This window comes from Harpia harpyja, chromosome 6 (genome assembly GCF_026419915.1).
Source record: "Harpia harpyja isolate bHarHar1 chromosome 6, bHarHar1 primary haplotype, whole genome shotgun sequence".
In the NCBI taxonomy this organism is placed as follows: domain Eukaryota; kingdom Metazoa; phylum Chordata; class Aves; order Accipitriformes; family Accipitridae; genus Harpia; species Harpia harpyja.
In genome coordinates, this window is record NC_068945.1 from 29,066,731 (window position 1) to 29,089,137 (window position 22,407).

General features: G+C 42.8%; 1 protein-coding gene across 7 annotated transcripts in view; it reads left to right on the forward strand.

Moving 5' to 3' along the window:
- The first annotated feature begins 76 nt into the window (after window positions 1-76).
- Window positions 77-22,407, forward strand: part of XPNPEP3 (X-prolyl aminopeptidase 3) — a 34,382-nt gene continuing 12,051 nt past the window's right edge. For 3 of the 7 annotated variants that reach the window (XR_008235511.1, XR_008235512.1, XR_008235515.1), the window contains exons 1-11: window positions 77-201; window positions 1,824-1,940; window positions 4,438-4,845; window positions 6,686-6,888; window positions 7,577-7,639; window positions 9,025-9,138; window positions 11,561-11,646; window positions 12,307-12,490; window positions 14,001-14,121; window positions 14,941-16,011; window positions 17,798-21,931. Coding sequence is in view for 2 of the 7 variants with exons in the window: in XM_052789350.1 (XP_052645310.1) it covers window positions 141-201; window positions 1,824-1,940; window positions 4,438-4,845; window positions 6,686-6,888; window positions 7,577-7,639; window positions 9,025-9,138; window positions 11,561-11,646; window positions 12,307-12,490; window positions 14,001-14,121; window positions 14,941-15,107 (1,524 nt within the window). In the remaining 5 variants the exon portion in view is untranslated. Of the gene's footprint in view, window positions 202-1,823; window positions 1,941-4,437; window positions 4,846-6,685; window positions 6,889-7,576; window positions 7,640-9,024; window positions 9,139-11,560; window positions 11,647-12,306; window positions 12,491-14,000; window positions 14,122-14,940; window positions 17,768-17,797; window positions 21,932-22,407 lie in introns of those variants that run through there. The other 4 variants (XR_008235514.1, XR_008235513.1, XM_052789350.1 and 1 more) reach the window with 4 other exon arrangements.

Consider the following 22,407-nt stretch of genomic DNA (forward strand, 5'->3'; position numbering starts at 1 on the left):
GTTGATGGTGTCAGCGCCCGGCGCCGCGGCGGGGAAAGGCCCCGCCGTGCGCGGGCTGGGCCGGGCCCGGTGCGGGGGTGACGGGGGGGGGCGTCTGGGGTGGGGGGGGGCGATCCCCGCGTTAGCTGTGTCCCTCGGACATGTCGCACCTTCCGGCCCGGAGGCTTGTGGCGGCGGTGAGGGGCTGGCGCGGCTTCTCAGGTCAGAGACTCCCCCTTCCCTCACTACACGCCTTCACTTCACCTCACCGGCGCGGCCCCGCGCCCGTGGCTGCCCCCGTCCCCGTGGGGTGTGGGGGGGCTCTGGTAACTGACTGCCCGGGGCGGGCTGTGGGGCCGCTCCGGCGTGTCCCGTTCGGCTGAGGGGGCGCGGGCAGGCGGCTGGCTGCGGCAGCGGGGTTGTAGCCCTCGGTCACGGTTGGATCTGAGGGAAGAAGGGCTTGTTTGAAAAATAAAGCAACGATGTGGAAAGCTCCTTGCTGTCTTCAAAATACTGCTTTATTTAATGCCCGTTGCGTTCTCCTGTCTCGTTGCAAGCTGTCCTGTTTGCGTAGGTGGAGAGAAACAGTGACGACCGCTCTCTTTTTAAACTGCGCAAAAAGCTGTAATTATATTTCACTGCCCGGGTTTCCAGACTGTTATTCCAGTCAGTCATCCCGTAGTGAATGCTTTATGTTATGACTGTCAGTTGCCATGCATAAGTAATCTTCAATTAGTGGCTAATCGTACTGGCTCCCACAGAAAGTCCGCGGTCTATATGTTCTGCTGTAAGTCTCTGAGTCTCGGCTCCCTGAAAGGCAGGCAGCTGGTTCGCTTGTGTTGTACTCGCTTATGCTAGTGAAGAGTTGATTATAATTTGTTCTAAGAACCCAGCGCCATGCTATGGCAGCATGAATGGATTTTGTAGTAGGCACATGGTAAGTGACACAAAAGAGAACCAGTTTCCAAAACATCAGCTGGTGGATGTTAGGAAACCGATTACCATCTCCTTCCATGTGTCCAACTTGTATCTCAGCACAAGCAATTCTTCATCTGCAAAAGGCTGTGACTAAGAGTTGCAAAGTTTGTAAAGTTTATGACAATGATATTTAATTTTAGCTTTTGTCTTACCGTGCACACCCCCAGCTCTCAAATGCACGCTTGTAATTCTCTTTAAAACTTGTCTACTTTGGCTGCGTGGATGTGAAAAGGGATACATAACTGTATGTTCTGAGGAACAGTTTTCAGTTTGGCTAAGGCTCCTCTCAAGTAAGTTAAATACGTAAACGGAGACTCTTGTGTATCTTTCATAGAGAAAAAAAACCCGCATTGCTGCATAAACCTGTGGTATTTTATGGCTTCTTTGTGGTGTTATTAGTAAAAAAAGAACTGGAAAGGCCTTGAAAACTGTATAATTGTTCTATATGAGTGGTATTTTTGAAGATGTCGTCAAGAAAAGACAATATACAGGTGTTGTGCTTCAAGCCCTGGGGTGCTTGAGGGACACGAGGGAGGGTGAGCACCAAGTGTAGAAATTGGAGTATGTGCAGACTGACATAGCTTTCTGGGTTTTTGTGCTGAATTGTCAGGTTTAGCTTATGTTAATTTATTTCAATCTGTTTTGTGAATGTTTGATCGTTAGTTGAGTTGTGTGCACATTGTTTCATAAACTATTACAGTGCACAACAAATTGGGAAGTTGAGGAGGGATATTTATGTCATGTAAGTGAAGCGAGTGCTACGAAGAGGCGAGTGCTACGAAGAGGCAGGTGACTGGAGCATAATTCTGCAGTTTGCTAACTGGAAAGGTCTTTTAACTTGACATGGTGCATTTCTTTTCCTCTAGTTTGCAAGTCATGTGCTCTCCGAAGATTTTCCATCCAGCCTGCCCAGCAGAAGAAGATTCCAAACCGGTATTTGGGCCAGCCCAGCCCCTTCACACACCCACACCTTCTCAAACCAGGTTAGGTTCAGGCCCTGTATGAGCCAATCATTGCTATTCTTTCTTGCCTCTGTTTTTCTGAGATGTCTACAACAGAGTATTGATTTACTGCATCATACAGGTGTCCATGATTTCAGCTGTTTATGATTAACTTCTTTAGGCAGTAATTATATTTAGTAGTTAATTTCCTTGTCCGAGATGATAACTGATTCCAAAAACAGGCTTCATGTGTTAGCATTTTACCTTTTTCTCATGGAGTGGTTGGTGTCACTGACTTCAGTACTGCAGCCCTTTCATGGCAGTGGCATCTTGGGAGCTCATTGTCCTGCAAATACAATACAGTTTATATTAAGGAGGAGTCCTTTGTGCAAGCTGAACTGCTAGAATGCTTCATATCGAATGTCTTGTGGGTCACAAAATAAAGGTGTCATTCAGAAAAGCAGATCAGGGAGAGACTTACTGAGGGTTGGACACCACTTGTCTAAAGAACATGCCTCCTTCAGAAGAGTATTCAAGCTGTGAGAAAAAGAAGAAAAAGAGACTTGCGGCTATAAAGTTAGTAGGTACTCATGAAAGAGAAGCTGAGGTTGTGCAGTTTAATGAGATTAATGAAAACAAGCGTGTAGGTATGAGATGACCATGATTAAAAACTTTGAAGTAAAAATATATTCAAGATTATGTCCAGGAAACCAGATTCTGGTTCTGTGTTCTTTTCCATAGATGGGTATACAGAGAGAACAGATGAATATGTAACCATGGACTTATATATTTAACTGTAGAATAATTCAGGTCAGAAGGGACCTCAGGATGTTACTAGGTCCACACTCTTCTCAAAGCTGAGCTAACTTCAATATTAGATCAGGTTACTCAGGGGACTGATTAACAGCTCACATAAATGAGGCTGATGCTTCACAGCTGAAACACTGGAGATTAATCCTAGCTGCCCATAGTAATTTTCCATTTAATAAAGGAGTGGTGTTTTCCTTAAAATAATACAACATTGTTTTATTGCAATTATTGTTTTAAAAAGCAAATGCCTTTAAGGCAAAGAGAATTTCCAGGCCTTGCAGTCAGAAGACAAATGGGATTCCCATGTTCCATCCTACTGCAGTTTCTAAACTTCACTGGGCTGTTTGTGGTAGTTAGAAAGCTGGAATGCAGCGGAGCATAGGAAATTTGCAGTATAATATTGCAGAAATGTGGGGTCAGATTGCATTTAAACAGTTTCTGTGTTCTCTGTCATTTCTCGATCTACAGAGTAAAACAAATTTGGTGGTTTGGGTTTTTTCTTTACAAAAAAAAGACTTTCACACCAAATAGGTGTTGGGGATGTATGGTGTTGAAAAGGTGTAAAGTTTGATGCAAATAAAACATATGTGATTTTCTTAAACTCTCTTTTGTCCAGGAAAAACATTCTGGATAGAACTTCCCCCTCTCATCCCACCCATGCAAGAATCCACTTACAGTACAAGCCAAATTTCAATTTTTATTCTAGAATTGTCATTGTGTAATACATTAAAGAGGAAGAAAAAATTATGAAAGTAGAAAGTTAACCGTATGAAAATGCAATCTATGCTAAAATAGGGTATTAACCAAAGTACTGATTAAGGCTTATGTATTAATTTAAATCATAGTTAAGGAGTCTCACATTTTTAAAAATACTTACTTGAGCTGTTGTTGGTTGTTCCTCCAACCTCAGTTTGATTTTGTTGAGTATCTTGATCGCTGGACTTCGTATCCTTCATGACTGGAGCAGTTTAAAACACTTTCATCTAAGAGAGCATTTGTTTAGTTAGAGTCATTGGGAATATAGTATTTAGCTCTGGAAAAATCTGAATTGTTAATTATTGAGAAAAGCTACATCTGCCCTGGAGGAGATTCTTTCTCTTAATTGTGGTCTAGCTCCAGCTTGCAGTTAGTGGTTTATTTCTGCCTGGAATCTTGTGACTGGTTAGACTCTGCAACCTCTGTGTTTCTGCCTGATCTCCCAGTATCTGTAACACTCAATCTGCCCCTTATGGTTTAGAACTAGTTACTTTATGAGTTGACTTAGTGTGTATTTGAATAGACATTCTAGCTTTATCTGAGGAAATTAATGCTCAACCTCGGGAGGTAATCTTCTGTTCAATGTCCAGGTGCTATAAACCCCATTGGTTTTCAGCAGTCAAAGTCCAGTTTGCCTTGCCCCTTCCCCTTTTTTTACATGTCTTTCCAAAAACATCCAACTGTTTTGGATGTTTGTCTAAATCTACCAGGTTTTATGATTTCTGCTTTTGCACAGAAATACATAAGAGAAAATTGGATTTGTTAAAATAAATTTCTGTCTTTGCATGATGGAGGAGCAGACTGAGTGAGGATGTGCTGTAGGGATGGAAGCTGAAGAGATGCATGAGAGAGCAATGGTAAGGCTAATGAGGGACCACAACGAAGCCGTGCATATGAAAGGCATCAGGCATGCAACTAGTAAAATATCACGAGTGCCTTGAATTTCTCGATCTGACTCGTTTTGTACTCGTAGGAGAGGTAACTCCAGGATTGTCACAGGTGGAATACGCTCTTCGCCGACACAAACTGATGGCACTGATCCAGAAAGAAGCGCATGGCTGGGATGGATTGGACCACACAGTGATTCTGCTATCCAACCCCACGTACTACATGAGCAATGACATCCCCTACGTTTTCCACCAGGACACTAACTTCCTCTACCTCTGTGGGTTCCAGGAGCCTGACAGCATCCTGGTGCTGCAGAGCATTGCTGGCAAAGCGCTGCCTTCCCACAAATCCATACTTTTTGTACCCCGGAGAGATCCAAGCCGGGAGCTGTGGGACGGGCCCAGATCAGGCACAGATGGGGCAATCGCTCTCACAGGAGTAGACGAAGCTTACACCATCGAGGAGTTCAGGCATTTGGTGGCCAAGCTGAAAGGTAACAAAAAATAGAGGGGGAATGGGATGAGATGTGATTTGCAGGGTCTGAATAGTACGGGTTTGGAAGGTGGTCTGTGACACCAACTCAAGACTATCATGAACTTGGGGAGGTGTGGGGGCTATGACAGTATGACAAGGACAGTTGGGAGTTCTTGTTAGCTTCTTGAGGGTCACCAGTGGAAAAGTAGTTTTGAAAATAATAGTTTTTCCTCCCTTCTGAATTTCTTGTGTGCCCACGTGAATGCCAGTGTGCACATCTGTAAAATGTAAGGAACAGGATAAACAAGAGAGCGTCGCAAACCATGTTACCGTTTTAGTCATACCTTTTTGCTGACAGAGCCAGAAACAGACGAAGCATAGGAAACTTAAAGGTATTTTATTCATAATAGACTTGGAAAATGATCCACACAGGGAGGTTGTTAGTCCACTCACCTTTTTTAGATAGATGTTGACTTACTCTTGAAATACAAAAATTGCTGTCCTTTAGACATGGTGTTCTGCATCTAACATCACCAGGTAGCCTCAATACTTATAATCCAGAGTGAACTTAAATGCATTACAAAATGAAGGTGGAGGCTTACGACAATATAAAAAGGGCAACTGTTTGGGGGATTACACAAATAAATAGAGTGAATTCTGGAGTCTTAAATCGCATCTTGGATTCTAGTTATTTTGTTTCAAAAAAGTATATATTGGAAGTAGAGAAGTCACAGAAAGAGCAACAAGAATGATTAAAAGTATGGAGTGTGTGTAAGATACATGCTGGACAAACCTGCTCAGTTTGAACAGCAGAAAACAGAAGGTAAGGTATGAGAGATGTGTATGGTTATGGAAAGCATAGAGATGATGAGTAGGAATGATTAGTTGCTATTTTTCATAATTTACAAACAAAGGGAACACTGAATGAAATGATCACATGGCAGGTTTTGACACCTTTTAAGTTTTAAATTGTAGATCATTCATGGAAGGTTTGGAATGTCAAAAGTATAAATGGATTCAAAAGTTTTTAGTTCTGTGGGGGAGAGGTCCATGAAAAGCAGTTAATCAGTGTTACGAAGATGCAGCCTTGAAATGAAGAAACCGGAAGTGGGGAGGATGTGCTAAGGGAAATACTCTTTCATAAATGCCCAGTTTCTTAGAGACTTTTTGTTAGCACCTGCTAATGGCTACTGCCACCAAAGGAGGAGGGCCTAGGTGGACATTAGCTGTGACTCAGCATGGCTTTTCTACTCATTCCCATTTAAAATGCTCCTGTGGGGAGAATGTGGGTGCTAACTCTGATGTTCTAAATAAATTTCCACATGGGTAAATAAGTTTGTCCTCAGTAAGTCATCTTCTCTGAATGGCTGAAATAAGCAGTTGTTCCCCAAAGATACTCTGAAGCGTAGTTGATAATGACCCTGATTCCATGCGATGGGTAAAAGGTAAATTGCCTTACAGCATCGGGGGGACAGGCTAAATGAGATAATGATTCAGAACATGCACCACTGCAGTGCAATGGCTACTTAGCTTACACAAGTGCAAGTTTGATATGCAAACTGTGAATGGATCTGTGCAAGGTACATATTTTCAGTGATGATCGTAAAACCTAATATTGGCGTAGAAGTGGGGATTTGTCAAATCTACATGCTGCGAATTGATAATCTTCCAGATTTTGAAGAGACTGCTATATCCTGTGACAGTGAAAGTGTCTATATGGTCTGTAAATACAGATTCAGAGGAAATTAATTTCTCAAATATAGCAACAGGTCTAGTTTAGGAGGAGTGAGTTTGTTCAGTATGGGGAGGACATTTCTACATTTATTTTCTTCTGTATCAGCTTTTGTTTTGTATTCCAGGTGAGTCAAACATTGTTTGGTATGACTTGACGAAACCAGTGCATACAGAGCTGCACTCTGACTACATGCAGCCCCTGGCTGAGATAAAAGCTCGGAACAAAAACCACATCCAGGGCATCCGACATCTAGTGCAAAACCTTCGGCTGATCAAATCTCCTGCAGAGATTGAAAGGATGAAGATAGCTGGACGGGTGACAGCAGAGGTATGGGTTCGTGTGCTCTCCAGATGAACCAGTGCATTTCTTTAAAGAAGAAAGGGGAGAGGGCTGTTGATGGGGTGACGTGGGTTGGAAGGATAGCTTTGGTCTAATCTGCTACTGAACTGCTGTGTCTCAGCTGTTGGCTGGGCTCGGCTCCCTCCACTTGACAAGGAGAAACAGGAAGACTGCTTGGACTACCAGCTTCTCTCAATTAGTGTAACTTGAGCAAAGACAAGCCAGCAGATGTTAAACTTTGTTTAAAAGCAGTACCTATTCAGGAACAGGGGTAGGCTCTTCACTCTTTTCTCAGCCTTCCCTCTCCTTCCCCGCGCCATTCTCTTCCCCATTTATCCTGTTGTTTTTGAGGAAACAGGATTTTTGTGAACACATTGCCTGTGTATGTCTCCATTTTCCCCCTTCTCCCTCAAATACCTTTTGAACTCATTGGCCAATTTTAAACTAATCTGACAGATGACCTCAAATGCAATTATGTTTTTGTAAATATTATTAAAATAGAAAGCCAAGTAGAAAAGAGAGGCACAGCTTGTCCTTCTCTGAAGGAAAAGCTGCCTCTGGTTCCTGTGTTCTGGGCCAGCTGATTTTAGGCCTTCCTCAAAAGACAGCAAGTAAAAAAAAAACTTCTTTCAAGTTCAGGCTCCTTTGCTAACTGAAAGGCCCTTCTTTTTCATAGGCTTTCATAGAGACAATGTTTGCCAGCAAATCCCCAGTGGATGAAGCCTTTCTGTATGCAAAGGTGAGTACTGTGTGGTTGGAGGTGAGATAGAAGGTCTGGATGTTGGTTATCCTTCCACAAAACTAGAAATGTCAGATCTGTCTATAATGTAGGCTTCCTGCTGTAGCACATTCCTCCTTCACCAAGTTCTTGTGGTTCCTAGGACGTGCAGAAAAGTCAGTGTGAGGAATTCCTCAGCTGTACTTCCTGTACCCTTACTGAAGGAATGTAGTGGTTGTCTTAAGTTTATCTGCTATTGATGTCTTTTTCTGTTGTATTTAAATACAAAACCTGCTAAACCATCAGAGATATAGTTATTATCTTATTCTATAATACAGTTCTATTGTACAGAATTTAAGTAGTTATAACACCTATTTGTAAAGCCTGCTTCTCTTGACTGTAGCCTCTTACTACATCAGATTACCACAGCTATCTTGAAGCAGTGTAGACACATCTCAGTTACAAAATAAGCACTAATTGACCTCTGCATTTGGTAAGGAATTTCGTAAGGAATTGCAGTGAGATGCCCGTTTGAGAAACATCAGCAGGATTTGACCCTGTATGACAACATAGATGGGCCTGTGCTGACATGGCACTGAGCAGTGGTACTAACTTGTAGAGAAAATTATTTTAATTAAAGTGTATTTTACAGATCAACTTTTCACTCCAGATCAGGATTGTAAAACCTACTTTACTACACGTAGGCATCCTGGAGTGTTCTGTCCCATGTGGTTTTGGTAATTATAGAAAAGACAGGTTGTTAATATATTGAGGATATAGAGGACCTTTACAGATGTAAGTTTATTCATTTCCATGCTTTCATCAGCTTCATCACTCAAGAAAGATAAAGATCTTGAGGCTTACGGTGCCTTTTTTTTTTCTCCTTGGACATCAAGGTAGTGCATGCTTTCAAACCTTCTTAGTTCAACAGAGTCATGAAAATAGATACTGCTGTAAATATGCTGGTACTTTGTAATTTTAAAAGACAACAGCAAAACACAACTGTTGTCATGCTGACATTTAGGATCTTTGAAAATTCGCAAAGTTGTATGGCAACTAAGAGCATTACTTTATAAAAGAACAAATCCTCACCTTTATGGTGATTTATGACAATGTAATGAATGTTTGATACAGTATTGAACAGCTTGCACCAGAAGGAGCTTCCATGAGACCAGATGCAGACTTAAAACACTATCTTGAAAAGTGGGTAGTTCTGTAATTTTTTTCCTCCAGTGTTCTTGGAAAACCTTCAAGGCTGCTTTCATTTAGTGAACTCACTTTCCAGTTTCACTTTGTGTTGTACAGATTAAGAAAACAGTTGCAGGACATGAATTATAATAGCCCCGGGGCAGTTAATCGCCTGAATCAGTGCTAACAGCCTCCTCCTCTCTGAATTGGTATTCCAGTTTGAATTCGAGTGCCGGGCTCGTGGTGCTGACATCTTGGCCTACCCTCCTGTTGTTGCTGGTGGCAATAGATCAAACACTTTGCACTATGTGAAGAACAATCAGCTCATCAAGGTAAATGATACAATGTCCAGTAACTTACAGTGCAGTGCTGTGACACACTGTGCCCATATGTGCCCTGTAGCTGCTCTTCATTTTGACTGAACAAATCAAAACACTTAAATACGTATTTTCAAGTGAGCAGGGGAAAGGAATCCTGCCCTGGTTAGTTTTACTGTCAGTGACAGGTTAACTTCACTCCGTCTAGTCTCTTTCTCTCCTCTTTGCACTTTCTGCAGTATTTTCTGAACAGTGGAAGGACTTGCAAACAAGCTTGGAAATAACTTCATTTAGCGAGCATGTCTGCTCCCACACTGTGTGCAGCAGTGTGCAGTGCTGGGTGGATTGCTAACCTCACAAAAGAGAGGGACCACTGCAGCAGGCAGAGTGAAGGCTCTGGGGAGGTCTTCTACTGTCACGTGCATTGCTTGGCCTTGCTTTGCAACAGAAGGTGCAATAGTGCATTCCTCCTCTGGCGAGGAGGCTGAAAAGCATTTCGGATTCTGTGTAGGCTAGCAAAGCAGGGAAGGGGAACAAGGAGGGAAAGGATCAGCATTAAATGTTGAGAGGTGGATTAGATGGCTGTAGGTAAATGAATGTCTTATTTTGAAGATCCACATTATTGAATTGAACCCTCTCCAGCTTTTGTGACAATACACCTTTAGATTCAGATAAGTATTTTCAGGAGCAGTTATTCCCCCACTGCTCTACTCATGATTCACTTTTCAGAGGAGCATATTTTTTCTCTGTCTTAATGCAGGAAGAAACTTTCCCACTAGCATTGTCTGTTCTTGAAGCTGGCATGCTAGCAGACCTTGAAATGATCTGCAGAGACAGACATACAAAAGATATGACAGGCTGCTTTTGGCAGAAAGAAGCCTCCTTTGTTGTACTGTCGTCTAAGGTCAGGCGTGCTCATGTAACTCCAGTTGCTTCCGATAAAGTTGTTCAGTTAAATGACTGTCACTTGTTTTTTTCAAAACTGTTAAGTAGGAGGTTAAACTCATAAACTTGACTCTTTCTTTTCCTTTGCGTGCTACTTCCTACAGATCTTGTTGCCAAATAGGCTAACAGAGTGTCTAATTTGAAAGGTATCTGAAGGCTGCTTATGGCCACATGTGGACTTCATTCAGTCCACCACTTAGTGGTCTCAGCTTTAAAGAGGACACGATGCACGACATAAGGCACTTACTGGGCAACAAACCACAGGCAGAATTCCCTTAGCCAATAAATTGCTACTTAGCTTGTTTAATTGCTTGGAAGAGGGCAGGTGCTATAATTTCATATTTTACTTAAAGAATTGAACCAGCTATTCTGAAGAAGCTAAAAATACAATTTAAATAGATAGTTAAGGGCCTGTCTATTCAGTGGGATAGTGAGGTCTGAGTTTATCTGCTGTGTAAGTGTTTGTGGCACTTAACTGTACACAATGATAGTAGCTAGCACTGGAAGTAGTGCTAGCAGTGAAATTCTGCTTCTTTTTTCCCTTAAAGTGCTAGAATTATTCTTTGTCATGCCACATCATGGCTGCTGGCACAGTCACGGATCTGTGGAGTGAATATGTGTAAAAGGCCTTGGATTACATGTAGTGTGAATTCATAGAGAATTTAATCCAAACTTTTTACAGATCTCACTGCTCTTATTTGTTGTTAGCCTCTTTAAGGAGGGAAAGCAAGGCAGTGGTTTTGTTCCTGGCCCTTTGTCTTTTTTTGTCGGGGTTTTTGGAAGATGTGTGGTCAGTGATTTAATTGACATGGAACAGTTTTGCTGAAGCGAATTGGAGGTTCACATCTCCAAAAGTTTTTTCTTCCATCACCAGATAGATTCAGAAGTATATCTTAGAGCAAGCAGTCAAGGAAGACCCGGAAGAGAACAGGGAAGATGGTACAAGCTGTTCAATAGTGCATTTACAGTAATGATACACTGTCAGAGAAGTGATTTTGCTGGGTCCTCCTACCTTGTGACAAGGCTAAATCTTTAGCTGTTAGTGGTCTTGTGGGTAGCTCAGAAATCTATGTTTTTGTTGCAAAACCCTTCTGTCTCAGTCACTAGCAGAGAACTTCTAGTGAAAGGAGTCACTGGTGTAATCTGCTGGAGTAAGTGATCCAGGTGTGAATGGGACTGGTGTCTCAGAGCACAGAATAGTTCAAGGAAAATGTCTTTTTTTACTCCAAAGTGTTTGAAAATCAGCGTGTTAAGAGTTCAGGCTGTAGATAAGCGTAACAGTCAGAGACTACCTTGCAGAGAAGCAATCCAGCTGGAATAGCCTATTTATAAACAGCAGCACCTGGGGTGTTGTTCTGCAAAAGGAACTCACATATCTGCAGCTGCTTTGCAAAAATAAAGACATAATCTCCTCTCCCACTCTCAGACAGAAAAATCAATTCAGTTAATAGCTGGACTGACCCACAGGGCATTTTTTCCTGTTATTCTCCAGGATGGTGAACTGGTCTTGCTAGATGGTGGATGTGAGTCTTCCTGCTATGTAAGTGACATCACACGCACCTGGCCCGTCAATGGAAGGTATGCTGCAATAAGGCTGTTTTGAAGAACTTTGAGAAGCTCTTAGATAATTGATGGATTGAGTGTATGTGTGTTTAATCTCTGTGTGAGTGGTTTTAATGTGTCCCATTCTGTGGTTCTTCAGAGTAATCAAATTATATAAACTAATCTTTCAGCATGAGAAGCTGTATTCCCCACTGCCTCATTAATTACTGGATGAATATGTGTGATTACTGCTATTTTCAGCTATTACAGCATGCTTAAAGTGCAGAGAGGGCTTTTGTGCATTCAGCTGTGGCTGACTCTGGTTGTATGTAAGAAAACAGGAGTTTAGTTGACCTGTACATGGCTCTGTCAGTTGTGAATTTGCTGGTGTGATGTCCCTGTGGTTGTGTGTTTGATTCCTGGATGTTTTGGCTCAAGTGCGTTCTTTTTCCTGCGGTAGCTTTGCCTTGCTTTGCTTTGGGGTTAGGTTGTCAGCTGAGAAACCCTGCCTCAACCCTGTGCATTGAAGGGCATGTTGCAGTGATGCCTTGCCTGGCATTTCATATAAGGACCCAGTTGCGTTCCTTTCTGACTTTCCCTTCTCCAACATAGAACTGAATCTATCCCCAAAATAGGTTCTGGGAAGAGGTTAAATTGTGAGAAATATCCTTTGTTCCTTTTCTCAATGGTTTTCAGGTTCACCAAACCCCAAGCAGAACTATACCAGGCTGTCCTGGATATCCAGAAGTCCTGCCTGAGCCTCTGCTTCCCAGGCATGAGCCTAGAAAATATCTACAGCCTCATGCTGAGCCTTATTGGACAGAAACTGAAAGAGTTGGGGATCCTGAAGAACAGCATCACTGAGAGCCACTTCTTCAAGGTACCTGAAGTTTTTTTACTACAGCTTCCCTCTACTAGGCCTAACTGTTTTCTCCTTGGGTTATGTTAGTGGCTTTAGTTTGGCTCAGGAATGTGCTTTTGAGATGTATCTTCTAACTGTCACCACACACTGTGCTTTAATTCATGTTGTGGGCTGGTCTCAGCACAGGACTGGATTTCTCTCAGACAAGGCTGAACTTTAAGATGTGTTTAACCATTCAGCACGCAATTTTGTCTGAAGTAACCCCCCAGTCTTACATGCACAGTGTGAACATTTGTTCCTCGGCACTTGCTATTACACTCTGCAGATCCATTGCCATTGGTCTGCACTACTTGTTAGTGTAGATGCACCTTTAGAGTACAGACAGTCTGAAGGGACCTATAGAGACAGTGGCACTAACACAAAATTCTGGGTCCAGGGCTGGCTGCAGGCAATTAGTCATAGTTTTGTGATCTGTTTAACATAGCATAAATCTGCAGTGCCACCAAAATGTGCAGCCCATTCTTCTCAGTCATTCCACCTGCTGCCTGTTCTGCACCATTTTGTGTCAGTATTGGGATTCACAGAGCTACCTGGTGAATAAGACCAGGAAACTGGTCTGCCTTAGAGCTGAACCTGCAGATCAAATAGGATTGGTTTGCAGTTAGAGAAGTTTATCCGGTCCCACTCACTGCAAACCTGCATGATTGCTGATGCCAATACAAGAAGGATGGTGGAACCAAGTGAGGGAACTACCTCTTTGGCAGCAGGACAGATTTCTGCCAGGTTTAATTGTCCTACAGCGTCAGTGCAACAACAGCACAAGTTCTTGCCTGAGAATGGAGGCTATCATGCTGGTTTCCCTCGGCAGGCGGCAGCACAGCCAGACGAGAGCAGCGTCTGCAGCTCACTCCCCAGTGAATGTGAGGAGTGTGGGGCAGAGGAAGAATTAGCTCTTTGATGCCTGCTGTCAGGGAGCTCCTCTCTGGAGGGAGGGGGATTAGGAGGGTGTGCGGGTGAGGTGGTGTCTGTGCCCTGTAGAGGTGGATTAGAATCCTGCTGTAGCTACTGAGTGAAATCAGCACAGCATTTGCTCTGTCGTGCATAGGAGACGTCTTTGCCACATCACGTAGCAGCTGTGTCAGCTGCTGCCGGTTGTCCGGGTCTGCTGATGGGAGCAACGCAGGGCTTGGATGTGTAAGGGATGGAAAGGGTTGGGGTAGCAAAGCTCAGTGAGCTGAAAACTGAAGTCTTGCCTGACATGCTGAGGTGGTGATGGGCTTGGGCTGTTCTTTTCAGTGAGGGGGAAAGGCAGTGGGCAATATGCTCATAATAGGCACATGGTACTGGTGGGTTTTGAGGGCCATCCAGTTCTGGTAAGTGGACGGCAGCCCCTGGTGACCTAGTCGTGGCAGTAAGGTTGTTAGTTAAGCACGTGACTGTTCTGTCTCTTCTCCCCATCTTTTGTATTAGAACAACAGGTTAGGCTGTGTTTAACTGCCTCCGTGACACTTGTTTTGTTTTCTGCTAGGCTGTTCGAAAGTACTGCCCACATCATGTGGGCCATTACTTGGGCATGGATGTTCATGATACCCCAGATATATCCCGATCGCTCCCACTCCAGCCAGGCATGGTGATAACCATTGAACCAGGTAAAAAGCGATGCAGTCAGTGGTGGACAAAAACATGCCAACACTGAGGATAACAGTATTGCTTTGAGTAGTTAGTTGATCCCTCAGACCAAAGCATTCAGGTCCTTTCTGGTGAAATTGAAAATGATTGCAGTATTAGAAAACCTTATTTCCCTCCCAAGCACAGCCAAGGTAACAAATTGTGGGAGTAAACTCTCAAAAAATGTCTGTGCAGCAGAAGGCAGAGTGTTGTAGACCTCAGACTGCTGCTGTTTGACCCACAGCAGTGCAGGTCAATTGCAGTGCAGAGAAGCAGGCTAAATTCACTTGTGCTGTGTTTTGCGTTACTGTGACTAAACTACTACCAGTCACTGGTAGTGTAAGTCTCAAGCATTGCAGTCTGCAATTACAGGCATTCACAACTTAGCTTTGCAAATTAGGCATTTCACCATGAATCTTTCTTTCTGCTTGTCACTGGATTTGGAGCTGTCAGCCGGAAACTGATACTTAATGCTTGGCTCTTCTCTCTCTCTCTATTCAGAACATTGTTAAAATCATCATTGTGAACATAGCGTGGAGAGCAAGAAGTGCGGAAAGGCCAGCTGTAATTGTGGAGGTTTTTATTAACATGCTAGTGTCTTTAGGCACTAAGGGACACTTTCCTTTCTTAGCCCACCAGCTGCTATGGGTGAGGGGAAAGAGTAGCTTTCCTTGTTAAAAAATTTCAGGATCAAACTCATGTTATGGCCAAAAATCCAACCCTGCTCTCACGGTGGTGCAGTAAGGGAAAGGTGTTGTTCTGGAGAGTGTTGTATGTTTTAATTCCCTTCCTTCTTTCAGGCATTTATATCCCTGAGGACGATGTGAGTGCGCCAGAGAGGTTTCGTGGCATTGGTGTGCGCATAGAGGATGATGTTGTGATAACAGAGGATGCGCCTCTCATCTTGTCTGCTGACTGTCCCAAGGAGATCTACCACATGGAGCAGATCTGTGGCCGCAGCTCATGATGTCCCTTCTCTGCCTCTTGCATCCTCCTCGGGAGACGCAGCCCTCCAGTGATGCATGCGATCCCTGTAGCTGGCTGTAGTTGTCAAGCGATGGAGGGTGTGGACAATTGATGTCTGTTTCCAAGACTGGGGCTGGGAAGTGGAATGCAAAAGGCTTGGGTACTGAGGAATGAAAAAGCAAAGCAACCTTTTCTGTGTGCATTTTCCTTCTGATTTGATTAGTGCTGGTGTTGAGCTGTTGTAGGACATGGGGGTGGATTCATCCATCTGCTGTGTGGATCCATCTGTTGTGGTGCCCTTGGAGGGATGAATTTTGTCGGTGCCACCAGCAGGGCTTCTGCCTGGTCCCTCTCCAGATGCATAGGTACAACTGCTAAGACCGAAGTCCGATTTTTTCCCCTTTAGCAGTAGTTTCACAACAGTCAAATTTTGAAGAATGAAGCTTTGATAAATGCTGTTTTGGGGCAATAAAAGTGTGTCATACAGCTTTGATTTTTACAGAGCCCTGGAAGGAGGGGGTTTGGTTGGGAGGTAGTTATAACTGAAGCCTGTGGAGAGCACTTTTAGTATTTTAAGGATAAGGATGTGTTTGGGCCTTGTTCAGACCTATGCAAAATAGGCCAGCAGCAGGGAAAATCATCTCATCTGGTCTTTCAGCTTACTTGAATGTTTGGTAATTTCAGAAAGGACAGATAGGGCTCAGGAGGTTGGACACACCCATTCTTGCTGTCTTCCACATTCCCTTCTTTTTGTCCCAAATGTCCATTCCAGTTCTGAGCCCAGTTCTACCCTGGGAAGCAGGGCTGTGTTGGCTGTGCTGGACTCCACTGGTGAGCTGCTGGTTGTCACCTAGATGTGAGGTGTCCGCTTCTGGGACAGTCACAGCACCTTTCTGGTTTATGCTGTAAGTGCCAGCAACTTCAGGAGTGTATTTTTGAAGTCTGCCCTGTGGCGAGTCTCAAGTCTTTATACAGCTTTTATATGAAATTTAAAGTAATTCTCCTTTCCAAAACTCTAAGGGCACGATCGCAGCTGCCTTTTGGGTTTTGCCAAGTGCAGTCAGTAACTAATGCTCTGTGATAATATTTTTGAGGCAGCTGCAAATGTGATTAGGGGCTAGGATGGATGAGGAGTAAAGAGAAGAGTTGTCTTCGCTCAACATCAGCCTACCACCCAGGCCATTGTATGCAGTAGTAAAAACACCTACTAGAGGCAAACGTGGCATCTGTGTGTTTACTGAAAATATTTTGACAATCAGCTATTTAATGTGTCTGAAAAGTGCCTCTCATCAGTTCATCTCCTTTTATTTATGCTTGCTGTTGCATCACATCATCTTACATCCTTTCTGATGGTAGCTTTCAGTATTTTTCAACTGTTATTCTCAATTTTCTTTCTTTTTCTCTTCTGTTCGCTTCCTATATTGTCTATTTTTGACCCACTATAATGTCACTGCTTCCTAATCCATTTTGCTTTCTAATCGATGTCACTGCCTCTTCCCTGGTTTGCCCTAATTCCCCCCAGTGGACGTAGTCAGAATCATGTGGGGGAGGTCAGGGTTCCTGAGTTGAACCTCTGGCTCTGTTGCTGTGTAACCTTTAGCGAAATCTGCTTTTTTTTTTCTTCCTTTTTTTTTTTCTTTTCTGTGTTTCATTTCACTTAGTGAAGGCTAAATGTGCAGTGTCTTGCATCTCTCATTGCTTTTAATGGGACCTGGGTGCATGCACTGGGGTTTGAATTTGGCACTTGAAAGGCAGCCAAGACATGCCATAATTTTATTTTCTAAACATGACAAAAAGTAAATCCTTTTACAGAGTTTAGTGTATCAAGTTTCACCTGTTTAAGAGAATCTGCTAATCTCTGATGGGAGCCTTTGTTAGATGCTCATGTGTTACAGTTGAATTGTTAGAAGGAAGGCCTTTTAAGCATGGACAGAGAACTGATGAATACTTTCGGTGTTCTGATCTGTAACACGTGTGTTGTTCCAATTACACCTGTTAGAGCCATGTCAACTGGGACAAATCTTAGATTTTGGAACTATGTAAGCAGCCTAAAATAACATTAACCCGAGAGCTACATGTGTGTGCTGATCTGCACATCTGCCCATGTACCTAATGGAGTTAATGATTGTACTTAGTGTAAATAAGCTTTTGAAATACATATAAAAAAGTTATTTTTAAAATAAAACAATTTCTAGAAAGTCATTTCTTGGGCCATCGAGTTGCATGGCTGTTGAATAGATATAAGCACCTCCAGAAAGAGCATTATTTTGCAGGGACATTTATGAATTACCTGTAACCTATCTTGGACTTGAAATCACATTGCCAAATGTAGGCACACACTAATTCCTCCTCCTCTCAGGAAAATCCTGCAACTTGCAAACACCAATAGATCTTAAGAATGTTGCGGATGATTGTTTTTGGCAGTGAAGAAGTGTTTGTGACTCTGCTGAGCGGGGAACAATGGATCTGTCAGGGCTGCTGTGCTCCACCATGCTAAGTGTGTCTGATTTAGGCTGTGCATTGCTCCATATTCTGTAATTCTTCCACAGTGTTCCACCGTTTCTTCAGCATAAACTGCTGCTAATGTTTGGAATCTGTTGTTCCATGTAAAGAAAAGTGCATTTTGCAGAATATATTAAATTTGAGTCTTATCAACCTAAATTTTTGAAGGCCTTTTCTGGCTTGTTGCAGAGGTGGATAGTCAGAGTATCATCTGGGACCTACACACATGCTGCAATGTCCCTTGAATACAACCAAATCCATGAAGATTTTACATGACCTTCATCAAGAAACTCTAAAGAATCCCGTCTCTGGCTGCACATTCCTGTGGTTTACCTCCCCAGTCGCCAGTCCCATCCTGCCAGATTTACGGTCTGTCTCTGCCACGGAAGAGGTTCCTCCCTCCAAACACATGGGTGCAGGAGCAGCTCTTGGTGGCAGCGCAAGTTGCCAGCTGCTTGATGGAGGCGTTGGTGGGATCACTGGAAGTGAAAGAGAAATTGAGGTATATGCAAGTTAACTTGGGGAGAGATTTCATTCCAACAATGGCACAGGTCTTAAGGGCATCAGAGTATGAGAGAAAATTTTCAAATGAGAGCTGCCCATCCCTGTGGAGAAGTTGCTTTGCTTTCAGAGGAAGTCCAGGAGGCTTTTCTCGGCTTTCCCATTTCACCTTCTACCAGGGGCCTGCTTTGCCTTGCAGAGAACTAGTTGGTAGGAAAGTCCTGTTGTTAAAGTACAGTCTGAGCAGAGGTGCTAATTTGCAGATATGCTTCTGTCATCAAAGTGGAAAGAAATTTGGCATTTAATGCAATTTGGCATTCTATCTCTGTTATCTGTGAAAAATACAGTATGTCTTTCCTAAAATTGCATTTGTTATTTTGCAAAGGAACCTGATGCTGTAGGAAGAAGCAAACTGAGGGAGCACATAAAAGAGAATGGAGATGGAGGGGTTTGGGAATGTACAGTGCAATAGAGAAGATTCAGAAGGGTGTCATTTGGAGCTGTGGGGATGCGTGCAGGTGGATGTGAGAGCAAGGAGAGAAGAACAGGGTATGAAATGGCTATTCAGTATGTTGTCAGAGTGGTGCAATAGCTCTAGGAAACTGGTTATGCTAACCAGGAGACCCTGATTGATTTGTCCTGCTCAGGAGGGGGGAACAAGGGAGTCGGATTGTATTGATGAACTTGGTCTTAACAGTTAGTTTAATTATTTCCTTTAAAAATCAATAGAACTATCATATGAGAAAGTTTTCTGCAGTTTCATGTTATTGATCATGTGTCATATTTTAAATAATGTGAAGGGGAAAAAGTATGTTTCTAGGCAAAATCTTCATTATGATGGAGGGAGCAAGGCTGAGTTTACGTGCTCTTATACTACCCAAATTGCTGCTATGGAAATTTAGTAATTACTCCCAGGAGAATTACCATAAAGCAAAAAGAGTTAGGGTTAAATTTAGAAAAAAATCTATATGAGATAAATGACAAAAATGCCTTAATGATGATGAGATGCTTAATACTTTGTGTAATTGGATAACAAAACTCTGCACTGCAATAAATTGACATTTTTTGATTTCTTTTAAACTGAGTTGTCTAGGACCCTATATAGGCATCTCTTCATTAGTATGCAGATCTAAACTGCATTTAAGTTTATAATTTTCTGAGATCATTACAGCATCGCTGTTATATGTGCTCCCTACATGCACGCTCAGCCTCTACTTGATTAAAAATCATCATTTGGACACTTTCAAAATGCTGGCTCTAGGAGTGGGTCTGACTTACACAATTTATTATATTTCAGAGGTGTAACAATAACTTACATTTTAAAGCAGAATTTATAATCAAAATGGATAGTGAGGCACGGTGGGCTCAATGGCGCTCAATTTCTCCCCTCAGCTCCTTTCACCTTCTTGGAGTTTTTCTTGCTGTCTTAACTGGCTGCCAGCTCTAAGCCTCCCTCGCTAGCAGCAAGCGGAGCAATGAACTCCTATGTGCTGGGACAAGTTGTGCCTCAGCCCACCCGGTTGTTTCTCTGAAGCACCACCTGATATTTGGCTAACGAAAACCAGACTCTTCAGAAGACGGGCAGAAAGGAACAAGGAAGAATTGGCAGGTCTTCCACGTGCATTACCTTCTCTTGCTGACTCATACTGCGTATGCCTTTTTAACTTACCATGACAGAGTTATCCATTAACAATGGTAAAGAAAAAAAATAATTCCTGTCTAGGTAAGCCTGATGACTAGATCTTTGAGCAAAGAAAAATTTAACAAGAAAGCTGGTTGTAGACCCAGGAGTGAGAATGGCTACCGTAGGATTCAGTATGTTCCTTCTCCTTGGATGATGGGGAAACAAGTAGCACTGCAGGAGCGATGTGCAGTCTTGGTTTGGAAGCTTCTTGGGAATGCTGGTCTCAGACATGCTGTGGTGGGCCAGAACTGACAGTGGTTGAAGCTCTGTGTTGGTTTTCTCAAGACCGTGAAGAGCCTATGGCTTTTTAAAGGAGTTTCTTTTTTTCATGATTTGGGCAGAATATCATGGCAGCAGAAGGTGGGAACACTCAGCTTGTCGTTCAGTGATCAACTAGGAGAAGTTGGCAGTCCAGCAAAAACTGGTTGAAATGCAATTCTTTCCAGGGAAATAGGCTCACTGCGGGGTTTTTTGTCAGTAAATTGGGCCAATAGGAACAATACTGTGTGAGGAGGAGGGAGGCTCAGCTTCTTTTTATTCCTAGGCAGAACAAGGCTTCTGCCTCTGTGTCTCCTTTTGAGAGATTAATGCAAAATGGGATTGGCCACTGACCCAAGTTAAGATTAAGCAGTCTGACTCTTGTCCCAGGAAACAGTTAGCAGATGTCAGGTAACTTCTTCTCATGTGAATCTTTTACTCAGAAAGGTAATGCTTTAAGTTTGGGGATAATGTACTTTGTTTTTTCTAGTCTAATGTGCACACAAAGGGCAACACGTAATATCAGTTTTGCCTCTGGGAGCTACAAGCAATACCTCTGTAATTAATGGTATTGCATCTCGGTCGTGGACATGTTTGCCAGCATTGTGGTCGTTCAGAGAAAGGGCAGCTGTTAATGGTACAGAAGGGGTGGGGGGGTCAGCTTTCTCAGCGCGGGTCTCTTACCAGGCTACAGAAGCAGGCAAATGATACTGCCTACGAACGCCCTTCCGTACCCCCTTTTGGCAGGCCAATCGTTTCCATTTAGTGGCCTCTGTGAAGTTTGTCATTTGCATTGGCATTTCTGTGCTGTTGTCCTAACGTGCCATCAGGATCCCCTTTTGATCTGATAACCACTTAACGTTTTTAACATCGCTTCTTGGATGGACAAGGTTTGGTGTGGCATCAGGGATTAGGAGAGTTACGCTCCCTCAGCTCAGTTGCACGTGTCTTCTCGTTCTCAGAGGGGCAGAGAGATGCGGCCCCACCGACAGCTCAGGAATCTCCAGTCCTGGCGTCCCCACGCAGCTGCCCCTGTCACGGAGGCCTTAAATCTCCAACTGTCCTTCTAAGCGTTCTCCCTCCGGACTTGCAGAGGTACAAGCCAGCAGCCGAAGGAGCCGTAGCCTCCGGTGCGCTCATTGCGCTGACCTCTTACTTGCTGTCAGATTCCGTAAGGTACCGCTGAGGTTCCTGTGATGCATTGCGGATATCTGGTATGTATATCGCTTTCTAATTTATGCTTTTACCCTGTTCTTTTTTTTCCAGGAGATAAGCTTTTTAACAGCTACATCGGTGTTACTGTGGTGACTGTAACCAGGCAAAAACATACAGTTCGTATTGAGATAGTTCTACATTTGTGGACTTGGATACGATTAGGAGATTTTTAAAGGCACGCTGTGTTTTTTGCCCTTCGCTGCAGAACAGGGAGAGGTTTCTCATGAACTTTCAGTTTCACACTATAAAGTGGAAAGGTATGATTCATCTTCAGAAGCATGTGTGTATTAGTCGATATATGCAAACACACGCATATTATGCAAACAAATGTTGTGACTTCTAGCTAGTTAGAGATTTAGAAGAGATTTTCTCCAAGCATAATTAAGATTGTTTAGATATTTGACTCTTCATTTCTTTATGCTTTATTTGGATTTCTTGTTAAATTTGATTTTACCTTAGAATTTCCAAGGTTTATAATTCTTGCGGTTTGAATAATTGCATTATCTCTGTAATATATTTTACTGCAAATCACAGCCACGTAACCTTAACCTTGCCTCCATCTTCGAGGGTTTTTTCAGTTTTATAATGTAATTTCCCTGCAGTATGAGGCTTTTGAGGAGACAGCATTCTGTGATTCTCACCTGAGGAGTGCCTTTCCAAAAAAGGTGAGAATGTGCTATCTGTAAGATGTGATTATTACTCTTGAAATTCAAAACTGTAAACTATGTGAGTTTTGAACCCAAATGTATCATTCTAACTTAGTTTCTTAGAGAAATAAAATAGAACAAAGGTAGCGATTAATGGAAAGGAGGATTGTGGTGCAAACCTAAATTCCTAATATACTGATAACTGCAAATTAATCTCAGCAATTAGATACGAGAGCTATTTTACTCCAGTGTGCAACTCTCTCTGAAATTTTAGTGAATGTTAATAATAAATTAAACGACTGATAAGCTGTTTCTCTAAGCTCATTTGAGACAAGAAATGAACCAAATGCTACATTTCTTAAGGACTCCATTTTTAATGAGTCACAAGCTAATAGAGGACTGTTGAAAATCCTCTAGGATATTGCCTATCTTCGGTTAATAGAGTCACTGAATGAAAGGGTAGGAGGGCCTTTGATCGAGCAGTTTGAGCGCCT